Genomic DNA, 15,825 nt, shown 5'->3' on the forward strand with positions numbered 1-15,825 from the left:
GAAAGAAAGGGGGAGTTTTTTTTCTTGTGGTCCTAGATATTCTGTGGCTAGGAAGCCTCGTGGTATTTTTGGAATTGTCTTTTTGGACAGGCCAAGATGGCAGTATGGGTGTCACGGAGGAACAGGGTGGAGGGGGCAGGCCAAAGCCATCGATATAACAAAGTGATAGCAAGACCAGTGACAAGTTTTGTGGAATTTGATCCATGGGGGGCTATAAAATAAATTAATTTATGTGTACATTCAGGACTGTATACCCATCGGCCTGTAGACAGGCACATACACACACACACACACACACACACACACACAAATACACACACACAGACACATACCTACACACACACGCACCAACACACACACACATGTACATAAAAATGAACACAAACATGCCCACACGCATGGGGGGGGGGGCATTTTATTATGGGCTGTTTTTATTGCTGCTTGGATTCTTTTTGACTATCAATAAAGGAAGTTTCTTTCTCTCTCTCTCTCCCTCCCTCTCTCCCTCTCTCTCTCTCTCTGTCCTGTGTGTGGTCCAGGCTGTGAGACCCTGGGGCCAGTGGAACGCGTGGTCTTCAGCTCCATGGGCGTGTTCATGAGCTCGGCACTAGGCTACATGGCCATGCCGGCCGCGGCCTTCCTCCTGCGCCAGTGGCAGTGGCTCGTGGGCGCCATGGTGGCGTCTGGACTGCTCTATGTTCCGCTGTGGTGGTGAGAGAACACTGATAACGCTACATGGGACCAGAAACGAAAGTAAACAGACACACACACACACACACACACACCGTGACCACAGCAGCAGCAAGAAACTCAGTAGTACTTTGAGTTGATATTAGGGGTGTCACATTTATATATATACAGTATATACAGTATATGAATTCAACATTTTTGTCATGTGACTTTTATTTTGAAACCAATGCTATCACGAAAAGAACACAGACATTACACAGGCATGGACATGAAATGAAACAACTCAGAATTATCAGATACTTTGATTGATTCAGCACTCAAGAGACACAAGGTGTTCACGGAACATCAGTGTGCATGTTATGCCTTGAAGAAAGCCTAATTTTGGACTGTGACTAGAATGTCTTTTCAATTGTTAAAGCAATAGTTTGGAATTTTGGACATAGGACCTCATTTCCAACTCAGTCTGGGTGATATAGGTCGGTGAAGACCATTTTCAGTGAATTTCTGCCCTTCCTATGAATTGCAGCGTTCATCTCGTGCTAATCTGGTGCCAAGATAACGCAAGTCAACGGTAACATCCAGCCTGCCACTGAAAACACTCCACAGAACACCCGAAACAAATACATTTTAACATCAGACTATCGATGCACATGCCTAGTGTTGATAGAACCATGTTAGAAATAAAACGAACCTTGCATCGCATTGCAATAGCCTACTTTGTTCCCTGTATGGCAGTGGCGGATTGATATTGAGAAACTAGTCCCTCAAAATGTAATAAATCATTGAGTTGCAAGGTTAGTTTTATTTCTAAAATTATTCTATCAACACGGACATGTATATCGATAGTCCGACGATTTAATTGACTTGTCTCGGGTGTGCGGTGGAGTGAGTAAGACTGTTGTTGATGTCAGACTGATGTTACCGTAGAAATGTGTTAGCTCAAAACCAGCGTTAGCAAAGGGGGACGCTGCAACTGAAGGAAGGGGCTAAACGCGATAAAAACGGTCTCCACCGACCTATATCACCTCGGTAAAGTTGGAAATGAGGTCCTATGTCCAAAATTCCGAACTATTCCTTTAAGCTGAGTAGCGTTAGCGTTGAGTAGAATTAGTGTTAACTGACGCGAACAAACAACAAAATAAAAACGTAAAAAAAAATAAAAAGAGATTTCATAGTAGCATGAGAGGCTTTGAGTTCGGTTGATGTGTTTTTTCAACTGGCTGCAGCTTGAAGTTAGAGGGAAAACACAGCTCAATGTGTGTTTTTTTGGTCTCTCCGCATGCATGCTGCATTTAACATTTGGGGTGTGGCTGCATAATGGATTCTACATTTAATTTCTAAGTTGAGATCAACATGCAATTTCAATGCATTAAATAAAATCTTATCTCCAGTGCAGGGGTAAAAAAAAGTATTACCTTATCTTATCTTAAAGGAACTGAGAGCAGCTTGCTTACCCTGCACCGTGATTTTGTATTGATGACACAGATCTGTCATATTTTAGGGATTCCTTTTGTCGTGGTGTATCTAAAGTGTTTTTAAAAAGCCGCATGCCATGCATTTGTGTTGTTGGTGTGAAAGGGCAGTACTTTTGATGCTTATGTGAGGGTTTGTTGTTGGCTTCTTCAGTAAGAATCCATCAGTAAGGATGAAAGCTTAACCTAACCACCCCTCTCCTCTACTCTGCTGCCTCTGCCAGGCTGATCCCAGAGTCGCCCCGCTGGCTTCTGTCTCGGGGGAGGGTGGAGGAGGCTGAGGCCATTCTGAGAAATGCAGCCAGGATGAACAAAGTCACCGTTCCCCAAGTCATCTTCACACCTGATGAGGTAAGCCAGTCTTGGATAATCGTCTGCTTTCCAGGGTCATTCAGGTGGTGGCCCTTCTAATCTGAGTTAATGATTTAGGGGAGATTACTTTTAGTCTGGAAAGATAGGACGTAGTTCAAGAAATGTTTATTTGGCACACAAAGAGCAGTGGAATGTGAACCTGGCTGGCCATGATTACAAAATCAGAAAGCAAAAAGGCAGTAACTGCCAACTGAAAAAACAGACTTTAAAGTTATCCTGCTGTCCAGCCTAAGTAGTTGTAGGTGAATTATTGGACATGTGGAGGTTGTTTTTACTTTACATTATCTTATTTTTGGTAAATATCAATCTTAATAACAAGTTGAATGTCATGGAAATTATAATTAAAAAAACGCAGTTACTGCCTTCTTGCTTTGTAGGGCAGTATAAGCTGCTAAGTGTCTGTTGACGTTTCATGTTGTATCTGTGTGGGTGGTGTGAACATTCTTGTTTGTGATCTTCCTCGTATATGAGTTTTTTTGTTTTTTTTTCTACATGCCTGATGGCCTGTCCTGTGCTGCTGTTGTCTCCTTAAAGCCTACCTTACATTGACAGACTTTGCAAAGATTTGGAAAAGATTTTTGAAAGACTACAGTCTCAGACCCTCTCACATCTAAAGGCTGGCTTACATTGCACGATTTTGGTCTGTTTTAACAGTCGGCGACTAAATTTCCTAAATCGGGCGGAAATCTTGGGAGTTGTACTGAAATCGCAGCGCGCTCCCGTCATCTAAATCGTTTAGTGTAAGGTGCCAATCTTAGCGGTTTTAAGTCCGTCGGAGGCAGTCTTTTTCTAGTTTTGCCGTTACGACAATATCAAACATGTTTGATATTATCGGAAGTCTTTTCAGTCGTGGCTCATGCAAATAGTGACGTGAACATTAAAAACCAATAGTAGCCTTGCGCGAACATGAAACAGGAAGGGGCAAAATAGGCGACAGCTGTAGCCTTTATGATTATTTGTTATTTCATTTCTTATAATTTATTAGTCGGTTGTTCTACGTGACAGAACAGCTCTATATCTGTTAGTGATGTCACACATCAAACAATGCTGCAGAAACGCGAAAAAATTACTTTGATATGAGTAGGCTATCATGTGATTTCCTGTGAATGATGACGTGTAGCCTATTGCACGATGGAAATAATTTGAAGGAATCTAGCAGCAGTCTTGTAAATAGTGACCCACAGTCTTTGCAAAATCCTAATCTGAGACTGGCCTGTGACTAGACTGTGACTAAAACCTCAATGAATTGTCTTTAGATGTGAGAGGGTCTGAGACTGTAGTTTTTCAAAAATCTTTTCCAAATCTTTGCAAAGTCTGGCAATGTAAGGTAGGCTTAAAGACAATTCATTGAGTTTTTAGTCACAGGCCAGTCTCAGATTAGGATTTTGCAAAGACTGTGGGTCACTATTTACAAGACTGCTGCTAGATTCCTTCAAGTTATTTCCATCGTGCACTAGGCTACACGTCATCATCAACAGGAACTCACATGATAGCTACTCATATCAAAGTAATTTTTTCGCGTTTCTGCAGCATTGTTTGATGTGTGACATCACTAACAGATATAGAGTTGTTCTGTCACGTAGAATAGCCGACTAATAAATTATAAGAAATTAAATAACAAATAATCATATAGGCTACAGCTGTCGCCTATTTTGCCCCTTCCTGTTTCGTGTTCGACCAAGGTCACTATTGGTTTTTAATGTTCACGTCACTATTTGCATGAGCCACGACTGAAAAGACTTCCGATAATATCAAACATGTTTGATATTGTCCTAACGGCAGAACTAGAAAAAGACTGACTCCGACAGACTTAAAACCGCTAAGATTGGCACCTTACACTAAACGATTTAGATGACGGTAGCGTGCCGAGATTCTAGTACAACACCCAAGATTTCGAATTTTTTTTTCGATTTTGGAAATTTAGTCGCCGACTGTTAAAACAGACCAAAATCGTGCAATGTAAGCCAGCCTTAGGGTGTCTTATTTTTGCGTCTTTGTTTTGTTTTGTGTTTGTATGTGCTTGTGTAAAATATATCTTATTATTCACTTGGCAACTGGCCAAGCCAATTGATGATTTCCATAAGATCTTGCCAAAGGACTACAGTTAAAAATTAGTTTCTTAGCACTGGCACATTTACAGAAATTAATGTGTGTTGTCCTTAAAAGTGAATAAATTAAGTTAAATGAAGTACTCAGTAAGTTCTGAAATCCAGAGATTCATTTTTATATGCACAACAATAATACAAATTATTACAGTGAACTGAACAGGCAGTTACTGTGCTGCAAACTAGAACAGACTAAGGTTCATGACAGAGCATCAGAAGACCATTCTGGAAAGCAGGTCTAATCACATCCGATTGTTGAGCGATAACTTTTATTCTGCCAGATATTCAGTGATCAGCAAATTGGTAACAGTTTAAATCCAGTTAACCTGCTTTGTAAATTCCTGTTTTGTAAATTACATTTTATCATATGTTTTTTTACAATAGCATATGATATGTTTTACTACCATCAACACGGAATTAAGTATTGAACTTAGGGATGTGACGGTATGAAAATTTAACCCCACGGTTATAGTGACCAAAATTATCACGGTTTTCGGTATTATCGCGGTTTTAAAAATTGTGTGTACAATATGTTAAAGCGCTGATGGGTGTAGACAAGCTGAAATATTTTAGTTTAAAAAAGTATGACAGTGTTTATTACATTAAAAATATAGGCAAACCCTTATTGCCTTCAGCAGGATACCGATCATTCACAGCAGTGGCAATCCTAGTCTCTGCTCAACCCTCCACACACACAGAAAATGGCTTGTCTTGTTTCTATTGCATATTTTGAATTCATAAACTTTATATATTTTGCTAATAGTTTAGAATATGTTAGGATCTGCATAATTACTTTTAGCTAAAAATATTCAGTAATTTGAATACTTCATATTGATTTTTAAACTATTACACTTGTCTTTAATGACTTTAATGTTGTGTAGGTCTAATTGAGAGCCTGTCACTTTAAGAGATACGTGAAGTAGGCTAATTATATTAAAGGAATAGTTTGGAATTTTGGACATAGGACCTCATTTCCAACTTAGTCGGGGTGATATAGGTCGGTGAAGACCATTTTCAGTGAATTTCTGCCCTTCCTTGAGTTGCAGCGTTCATCTCGTGCTAACCTGGGTGCTGAGATAACGCAAGTCAACGGTAACATCCAGCCTGCCACTGAAAACACTCCACAAAACACCCGAAATAAATAAATGATAACGTCAGACTATCGATGCACATGCCTAGTGTTGATAGAACAATGTTAGAAATAAAACGAACCTTGCATCGCATTGCAATAGCCTACTTTGTTCCCTGTATGGCAGTGGCGGATTGATATTGAGAAACTAGTCCCTCAAAATGTAATAAATCATTGAGTTGCAAGGTTAGTTTTATTTCTAAAATTATTCTATCAACACGGACATGTATATCGATAGTCTGACGTTTTAATTGGCTTGTCTCGAGTGTGCGGTGGAGTGAGTAAGACTGTTGTTGATGTCAGACTGATGTTACCGTTGAAATGCGGTAGCTCAAAACCAGCGTTAGCAAAGGGGGACGCTGCAACTGAAGGAAGGGGTTAAAAATGCGATAAAAACGGTCTCCACCGATCTATATCACCTCGGTAAAGTTGGAAATGAGGTCCTATGTCCAAAATTCCGAACTATTCCTTTAACCTTCATTCGGTTTTAGGAAAGTAGTCACGCATAGTTCAAGGATATCCGTTTTCATTGAATAAAATGAATGTTAAAAAAAATAACAAGTCAAAGAAAATATTGCTGGGATCATAGAAAAGATAAGTGTCTTGCAATGTTAACTTCTATGATTTTGGTGAGCACTAGGCTACTGTACATTAATGATAGACATTACGCGTGAGCTAACGGTATAGTTACCTTGATGGAACTCTCTCAAGATGTAAAAGTTTGCCAATAGGCTGTGTAGCTTTTTTCGGAAATTGAACTAAACACTACAGTAGGCCTAAATGAACTAAATTCCATAGTAGGTAGGTTACCATGGCATTGTGCTCACTTTTTCCTTGCTTGGAAATGTTGGCTGCTTATAGCTTAGCTTATGATTTGGAGTTTGGTATATCTGTTATATCCAATGAGTGACACCCAGCGCTCAACATAAAACTTCACGGCATTCTCCTGATAACGTTAGTGGAATAGCCTAGATTTAATGTGAACATAGGCCTACATAAAAAGACGCAGAGTGGCTACATGATACAGCGCGCGTTTTGGGGTGAAAATGTTGCGCCCTTTAAAAGCAGGTGTAGCCTTATCTGAATCATGGTTAAATCCATCAATTAGACAACAGAATTAGTAAGGTAACGTTTTGTTTCATAGTTGCCTTCAGCTTGTGTCAAAAGCAGGCTCGGATGAAGCTGGGAGGAATTAAACACGCGGTTACCACACCGCAGTATCAACCGTGATAATAATGATATTCGAAATGAACACGGTAATTGTTATCGTCAACATTTTTATCTAATTTACCGTCACACCGGTAATCGTTACATCCCTAATTGAACTTAATTAGCAGTCCAGACAGATACCACTGCTTTGATTATAACTTAAAGATTATAACTATGCACTTAAACTACAGCTAAAATCTGACAGCATTCTGCCATTTAAAAAAAAAAAAAGCTGTGAAAAAACAGTGTTTTCTTTAAGCCAGAGAGGACACTTTTTCAGTAGTTTTTCAGTTATGGATGAACGCTTATTTATCATTTTTACATCTGTGTCAGAATCAACGTTACCACTCAATATCGTTCGATAACACCTGTTTTCCGCTGTATCCTTCTTATGTTTGCCATAAACGGCATTCCCGGGTGCCACCATTGAGCCCTGGAAATGCTTTAGGTAAACTGGCCCTTATAAGAAATGACATAATTATGTAAGTCACTTTCGACAAAAGTGTCAGCCAAATGAATGAAAAACTAATAAGCTTCTGCTATAACCTTGTTTCTTCAACTAAAAAATGCTGTCCTTCTTTCCCTCTTTTAAGTGTCAGATGTGATTATCTACCCCAACAGATTGGAAACTTCCTTGGAAATAAAGAGAAAACATACTCAATTCTTGATGTATTGAGAAGCATCAGTGTCTCTTCAGTGGTAGGAATCTGTTCCCTGCTATGGTGAGTTTAAGCAACCACACGCTAGAGAATTGTTTGAACTAAAGCAGGTTTCTATTAAAGGGATATTCCAGTTTTGGAAATAAGATAATTTTCCACCTCCCCTCGAGCAAATATTACCTTTTTCCAGTTCATCCAGCCATTCTGTGAGTCTGGCAATACAACTTTTAGCTTCAGTCTAGCATAGATCACTGAATCAGATTAGACCAGTAGCATCATGCTTAAAAGTGACTAAGATTTCTGGTAATTTTTCCAAATTAAAACGTGTCTCTTCTTAAAGGGATATTCCGCCATTTTTGGAAATAAGCTCATTTTCCACCTCCCCTCGAGCAAAACAATCAATATTTTGTTCCCGTTCATCCAGCCATTCTGTGAGTCTGACGATACAACTTTTAGCTCCAGCCTAGCATAGATCATTGAATCGGATTAGACCATTAGCTTCTCGCCTGCTAGCATCATGCTTACAAGTGACTAAGATTTCTGGTCATTTTCCCATTTAAAACGTGTGTCTTCTCAAGTTAGAAAATGCAACAAGACCAACTGAAAATGAAACCTGGCGTTTTTCTAGGGCTGATTTGACATGGAACTACACTCTCATCTGGCGTAATAATCAAGGCAAGTTGCAACCGTACCATGGGCGCAGTGATATCACGCACTACTTCCTGCTTGTTGCCTATGGGGACTGTTTTCAGATATCACTGCGCCCATGGTACAGTTGCAACTTGCCATGATTATTACGCCAGATGAGAGTGTAGTTCCATGTCACATCAGCCTAGAAAAAACGCCAGGTTTCATTTTCAGTTGGTCTTATTGCACTTTCTAACTTGAGAAGAGACCTGTTTTAAATGGGAAAATTACCAGAAATCTTAGTCACTTGTAAGCATGATGCTAGCAGGCGAGAAGCTAACGGTCTAATCCAATTCAATGATCTATGCTAGGTTGAAGCTAAAAGTTGTATCGCCAGACTCACAGAATGGCTGGATGAACGGGAACAAGGTAAATATCGATTGTTTTGCTCGAGGGGAGGTGGAAAATGAGCTTATTTCCAAAAATGGCGGAATATCCCTTTAAGTTATAAAGTGCAATAAGACCAACTGAAAATTAAACCTGGCGTTTTTCTAGGCTGATTTGACATGGAACTACACACTCATATGGCGTAATAATCAAGGGAAGTTGCAAACGTAGGCATACAATGGGCGCAGTGATATCACGCACTACTACTGCTTGTTGCCTATGGGGACTATTTTCAGATATCACTGAGGGGGGTGGATTTGCTTTTAAGGTACAACATGATTACAGCCTGACCGATATACAGTCCCCTCCATAATTGGAACACATGCTAAATTTGACTATAAAGAGGAGTATAAAATCCTCTTTTGGAAATTGATTGCCTTATTATTATTATTATTATTATTATTGTTATTATTATTATTGCAGATTGGATCTTGCATCCAATGGTGTGGACATCTCATCCGAAGCCATAGTGAATGTGTGTAAACGTGTGTTGTGTTGTAGGATGGTCATCACCCTTGGCTACAACAGCCTGATCCTGAACACCTCAAACCTGTCTGGCAGCCCCTACCTCAACGCCTTCTTGTCGGCCGCAGTGGAGGCGCCTGCTTACGTCATTGCCCTACTCCTGCTAAAGTTCTGCTCCCGCCATGTGTGCCAATCCTCCACCCTGCTGCTAGGGGGCACTGTTATCCTCTTTATACGTTTCATCCCCGCAGGCAAGAAACAGAGTGGACAGATGATTGGGCAAACAGTCAGATGGACAAACATTCAACCTAATTATCAGTCCTCTACAGTATCAACGATCCGTTGGTTTTGTCTACCTGTCTAGATACAATATTTGATTGATAGAAGATCTCTAAGACCAATTTGACAATCAGTCAGTCAGCACTGTGAACCTCCCTACAGCTCCCATCTGTGTTTGGGTTTTCCAGACTTTCCTGGCCTGGCCATAGCTTTTGAGATGTTGGGGAAGTTCGGCATCACGGCGGCATTCTGCGTGGTCTACTCTGTGACCTCGGAGCTCTTCCCCACCGTGGTGAGGAACACGGCCATGGGGATCTGCTCCATGGCCGCCCGCGTCGCCTCCATCCTCTCCCCCTACATCATTTACTTGGGTGAGTAAACATCCTCAGGTCATCTGGTTACCACAATGACTGAGATACTTAAGCAATAAGCCCAGAGAGGCCGTGCGTTATACTGTATAATTGAACAGCTAAGGGGCGTTGTTGTAAAACCCCCTTAGCTGTTCGATTATACAGTATAAAGCACGGACTCGAGTGGCTTTTCTAGAACGGTTACCACGTCGATCTAGCAAGATTTCATGAAACAAATGCACAGCAACGAAAAAGTAACGATGTATTCATAGATAATCATTCTTCCGCCAAGAAATATATTCCCTCCATATGAATGGTTGCCAAGCAACAACAAGACGCAGCCACTGCTAGTTTTGTGCTAGCGCATTACTACAGTGCCCTCCAAAAGTATTAGAACACATGCTTAAAGTTAAATATAAAATCATCTTTTGGAAATGTATCTTAATGCCTTAGATGAAACAATGAGGAACTATTCAACCTTTAAGGACATTCATTTTCTTTGTGAATGAATAATGTATTGTAAATAAATAAATGTTTTCCTTAAAATACAGGGGGTCATAAGTATTGGAACGCCCATGTTAAATTCCCATAGGGGATTTTTATTTTTATTTTTAAAGGCCAGTTATTTCATGGATCCAGGACACTATGCACCCTGATAAAGTCCCCTTGGCCTTTGGAATTCAAATAACCCCATGTCAACACTATACCCTTAACATACTAAGAGTTGGGCATGCTGAATGTCAGTTATTAGCTGTTAGCTAATTAGCTGATTTCATTCTCATTGAGCTCAATGCCATTCAAACCAGCTAATTAGCCAAAAGATAATAACTGACATTCAGCATGCCCAACTGAATGAACATGCCTCAAGTAAGCCGTGGATGAAGTATTTTTCGTTGATCACGCAGTACAGAGCTAGCACGGGAAAGAGCTACAGCCAAAAATCGCAAAGGGCATACAAGCACACGCTTTCAAACTCACATTTATAAACCACTAACATTGCTCAAAATAGCGCCAAACCTCGTCAGTAGCTTGCTCTAGGTGTCTACACATAAAACAAAGCACCAATCAGTCTGTAAACTTTGGAATAGTTTGTACGCGAGATCTCACACGGAAACATGGGAGCTATTGCCGGAAGGGACTACTGATTGTCAAAAGCGCATTTTAAAACCACTAACATAGCTCAAAACAGCACCAAACCTCGTCAAAAGCTTGCGTGACAGATATTTGGAGTTATCGTTAAATGAAGCAAAATGCAATTCTACCGCTCACTCTAACTCTAGCCACTCCCCTACTCACTCTCACTTACTCCACCATAGAAAAAATGCCCAATTTGCTGACAAACTCATGTGTTGCCATTCATGGAAATTACGCTGTCTCACTAAAACAACGGACCGTTTCAAGATTGTTGGATAAACATGCTGAGTCCGACGCGACACACATGCACCCATGTTGGTAACCACGCTGTTAAAGTAACGTAACGTTGCATAGCCTACTCATCAATAACCGCGGTTGCCTATCGCCTTAGCGATTCCGTTGCCTGATCAGGATAGCCTGACTCTCGCCAGACCCTTGTAGTTCCGCCATGCTCCACCAGAGGCGTTTCGCTGAGCTCCACACAAGGGTCTGGACGCGAGGGCAATCCAAACCCCTGCCAGTGATCAAAAAATGAGCAACCAATCAGGAGCGCTGAAGCGAGTGTTTGATTCAAATAACAATGGCGGCACGCAGCGAGGAGTCTTGTGCTGACATTGATTCTGCTATTTCAACCGTTTTGTCGAATCTATCGAGTATTCATTCTTTAAAAGATTAACAGTTTTGAAGACATTTATTGGTGGCAAGGATGTTTTTACTCTTCTTCCGACCGGGTTTGGCAAGAGCTTGAAGAAGCCTAGCACGTCATTCAAGATAACAGGCAAGTGGTTTATCAAATCACATGCGAGGATGTTTTACAAGGACCCGCCTTCAGAAATACATATCCTATCGAGAAGTCCCAGATCCTTGTGTGAAGCAGACAGCGAACTACAGGATCTGGCGAAAGTCAGGTTATGATCAGGATGCTGCTGCAACAATATGCCGACACACACACGTCGGTAGCATTCTGTTAAAATGTACATTTAAAACAGCCGCTCTTGACTCTATATGGACATCGGCTATGGGTATAACATTCACTCAAACATCACTTCCAAGTTAATAGCACTGGCATGGCCATGCTCATGCGGTTAGCTTTATAATTTCCCAACAACAGCAAAAACGCACGGGTACGTAATGTGTCTAATATTGCCATTAGCTGCAACTCAAGCGCCTCACCGCCGTCACGTCATCCGGCACAAGCTTCCTTGGTCCACCGATCACAAGCATTACGGTTCCCCATTGACTCCCATTGATTCTGACTGACCATTTCGAAGGAAAACGTCAATTATGTGCTCAAACAAACGCTGCTGACATATGACAGTAACCATTTCACTTTGATAATAACCTACATTTCTGTCCGACATAATACAGCAAGAATTTCGACATTTTATCTACGCAACGTGGAGAAACTTAAGGGAGAACAAAAACATTACATCCGTGACCCATGTTCAATGTAATTCCCCATTGACCCTCGGTCACGAAAAATGGCAGCCGTTATTTCTTGAATGTCAGAGTAATGACATTCAAAATGGTACCTTAAGAATACACCACCATTCATAAAGTAACGAAGTATGAAAAAAAAACACAATTTATCACATGGATCACCCAAACGACTTCCTATATATATATCTAGGCTATAGCAATACAGAAATAAACAGATAAAGATCAGGTGTAGTCGTCTTTACTGAACTGATGTTAGTGTTGTATGTAAACACAGTTATAACATTGTAGTATTGGCCGAAGTCTGTAGTATTGGCCGAAGTTACATACAGCAATAACATCAATTCAGTAAGGATGAAGAAACCTGAACACACACACACACACACACACACACACACACACACACATGACTGTAGCACCACAAGTGTGTTTACATACAGCAATAACATCAGTTCAGTAAAGATGAATAAACCTGATATGTTGATTTATGTATTGAGATATATATATATATATATATATATATATATAATCAGTTCAGTAAAGACGAATGCACCTGATCTTTATGTTTATTTCTGTATTGCTACACATACATATATATATACAGTGGGTACGGGTTGAGAATGCACCTTCTCCCGCGGGACTCCCGAAGAGATCCCGCAGGCCGTCAAGCCGATTTTTTTCGAGGCTAAGGCAATGTACCCAAACAACCACCAGGTGGCAGAAAGTTTCATCCCGCATTTCAAAATGATGAAGACCGCATATCCGTCAATAGTCGACTCCTTAATCTCATTTAATCATTACAATGAAGGTGATGACTGGCGAAATTATTCAAACGACGTTTCAATGAACCATTGTTGAAATGAATGAAAATGGTTATAGAAAATCGCCTACAGCCTAACGCCGACACAGCTGATTCTTTGATTGATTCTAAGCTGTTTTGATGTAGGGGATGGGTAAACTGGCGCGCTACAAACATGTTACCAATCAAATGTAATATTAGTAGGACTAGCCTACTTAGACACTTTAGTCATAGGCAACGTTGCCATGTTAATTTGGGCTAGAAGTGCTTGCTTGTGGTGGCGCTCCTGTCCCTGCTTCTCCCGAATTGTGTGGCAAATTTGTCAGCAATCAGCTTAAATGTCAAATCACATTTATTTATCTTTGTCGCCATGGTATTGGGGGAAACGCGGAGAAACGAGACGGTCAGTCCTCGTATTTTTTCTTCGCGTTTCGTTATAAGAAATATATAGGTAATAGTTAGTCTTCTTCCGTATTGAACAGATAGGCTACGGGACGCTCTTTGTTCCGTATTTTAAGGAACTACTCAATGCACACACACTACAATGAAAAACACACAAAGAAATCGCTAAACATATAGCCTACAACCAAATGACACTTTAATGCAGCGTTTCTCAAACTATGGGCCGCGAAACGTGGAGACTGCTGCTGGTCCGCGAGACATGGAGTGAAATTAGGTCCGGTGATCTGATAATTTGCTGCGCAATTGACCAAGCAACCGCGGACCGACAGAAAAAGAAAGCAAACGTTGCTGCTATCGGGAGGAAATGCTTGCTAATTGTATGTGTTTATACATAGAGCCATACAATTAGGTGTGTCTGTTATTATGATAATTTTCGAGCATAACTGCTTGTCCATAGCTCAGTGACAGGTGTTAATAGCCTTGCCATAAGCACTGCTGTGGAATGCAGGTGCTTCTTTTATTATGCGGTTAGAGCATAAGCGCTTACTCATATAGACCAGGGGTCTTCAACCTTTTTCAGCCCAAGGACCCCTTGGCTGTGAGAGAGACTGAGCACGGACCCCCACACCTGGCACACCTCAAATCATGCCTATCATTTGAACCGTCAGTCATTAGTGCCTACATGCATGCACGTACGCGCACGCACACGAACGCACACATTCTAAACATAAGTTATTATTAACAGGGGGGTAACTGCTTTATACAACTCGTTTCTGATAATTCTTTACATAGTGTTGCATAAACTCGCCCTATAATAGAATGAATGTCACAAGGGTCAACTAAGGTGGATATGTAAGGGATAATCAACGACGCACCGTGCGTTTCTAGGAAAATAATGCACGTTTTAAGTGTTAATAAGGTCCCGACGCCGCAGGCATTATTGCAGTGCATTATTTTCCTATAAACGCACGGCGCGGAGTTGATTATCCCGTTTATACCACTGCTACTATCATTTTCGTTTATATTGCCGCTGTCTTAGATACAACGTTGCTGTGTTTACCGTTACATTCACATTGGCGAATTAATATTCAAGTGTGAGAAGCTCCGCTTTAACCCTCTCTGGTGGTATAAATTCAGCTAAATTCAGGCAAAGCTTCATTTGCTCAACCTGATACAGACAGAGAGTCTCTGCATCTTGTGTAAATATAACTTGTCTTACACAAGGAAACACAAACACACAAGATTAACGTTATCGTTTCATTTTGATGGTATGACATCGCGGAGAACGTTGGATTAATGAATTCACGCAGAACGCCTTGACCCCCGGTTGAAGACCCATGATATAGACTATAACTCAGGGACAGGTGCAAAACCACCAACTGGGATGGATCGAAGGGCAAGCAAGCACTGCCACACAACGTGAAGGCCTTTGTGTTGTCAACACTAAACAGAAAGTTTCCTACGATGGGGAGAAGTGGCCGCAAGGACTGCATCGATAAGATCAACGAATGCCTTCGCAAGCCCCGAAACCCCGGTGATACATTTTCTTTCCTTTAATTCGATAAAAAAAATGTTTATCTGAAGAACTTTTCCGAGGTTGTCTTGTCTACCAAATCCTAAACTTAAATAGCGTAAACATTTTATCTTATGAAAAAACTCTTAGGGGGAACAGTTAGGCAGCCCTTCCTCCATAGGCCTATAGGCAATTTATTAGAGGGGTCAAAAAAACTCATAAAGTAGGCTAGCCTGCTACTTTTTCCAGACTAAATGTGTCACTTTAGTGATTGGCTCTTTCAAATGCAAATGAGGTGGATGGGCTTTTGAATGGGCCTGCTGCAGGTGAGAGGACAAATCCTAAGAATGTGTTGTTTTTACAAAGTGCCATTATCATTGGCGTATTCTCTTAAAACAATACATAAGTTTAGAGCGAACGTTTCAACTATGTTTGCCATGGTAGACAAAAACACTCAAATAAAACAATAGCCTAAAAAATAACTGTAGTGCGTAATGGACACGGCTCTATATCCTAAATAATTTTCGAGGTTCGCCATTTGGTAAAAAGCCAGGTCTATATATATAGAGAGAGAGAGAGAGAGAAAGAGAGAGAGAGAGATTCATGCATTCTGCATTACCGTGACCCTATACCTTGGATGTTTTTTTTTTCTCATTGGAATACAGCAGGACAGGATGCCTTTTATCTATCAAACGCAAAAGCTGAGATTGTTGGAAGGACTAGGCTACTCAACAAA

At 40.7% G+C, this 15,825-nt stretch overlaps 1 protein-coding gene across 1 annotated transcript in view; it reads left to right on the top strand.

The window, feature by feature from the left end:
- LOC134062461 (organic cation/carnitine transporter 2-like) overlaps window positions 1-15,825 on the top strand; it is a 44,210-nt gene that overhangs the window by 11,862 nt on the left and 16,523 nt on the right. Inside the window, exons 4-8 of the mRNA XM_062518473.1 lie at window positions 540-711; window positions 2,387-2,513; window positions 7,599-7,699; window positions 9,212-9,426; window positions 9,643-9,825. Of these exons, the coding sequence (XP_062374457.1) occupies window positions 540-711; window positions 2,387-2,513; window positions 7,599-7,699; window positions 9,212-9,426; window positions 9,643-9,825 (798 nt within the window). The remainder of the gene's footprint in view (window positions 1-539; window positions 712-2,386; window positions 2,514-7,598; window positions 7,700-9,211; window positions 9,427-9,642; window positions 9,826-15,825) is intronic.

The sequence above is a fragment of the Sardina pilchardus genome, chromosome 17 (assembly GCF_963854185.1).
Source record: "Sardina pilchardus chromosome 17, fSarPil1.1, whole genome shotgun sequence".
In the NCBI taxonomy this organism is placed as follows: Eukaryota; Metazoa; Chordata; class Actinopteri; order Clupeiformes; family Clupeidae; genus Sardina; species Sardina pilchardus.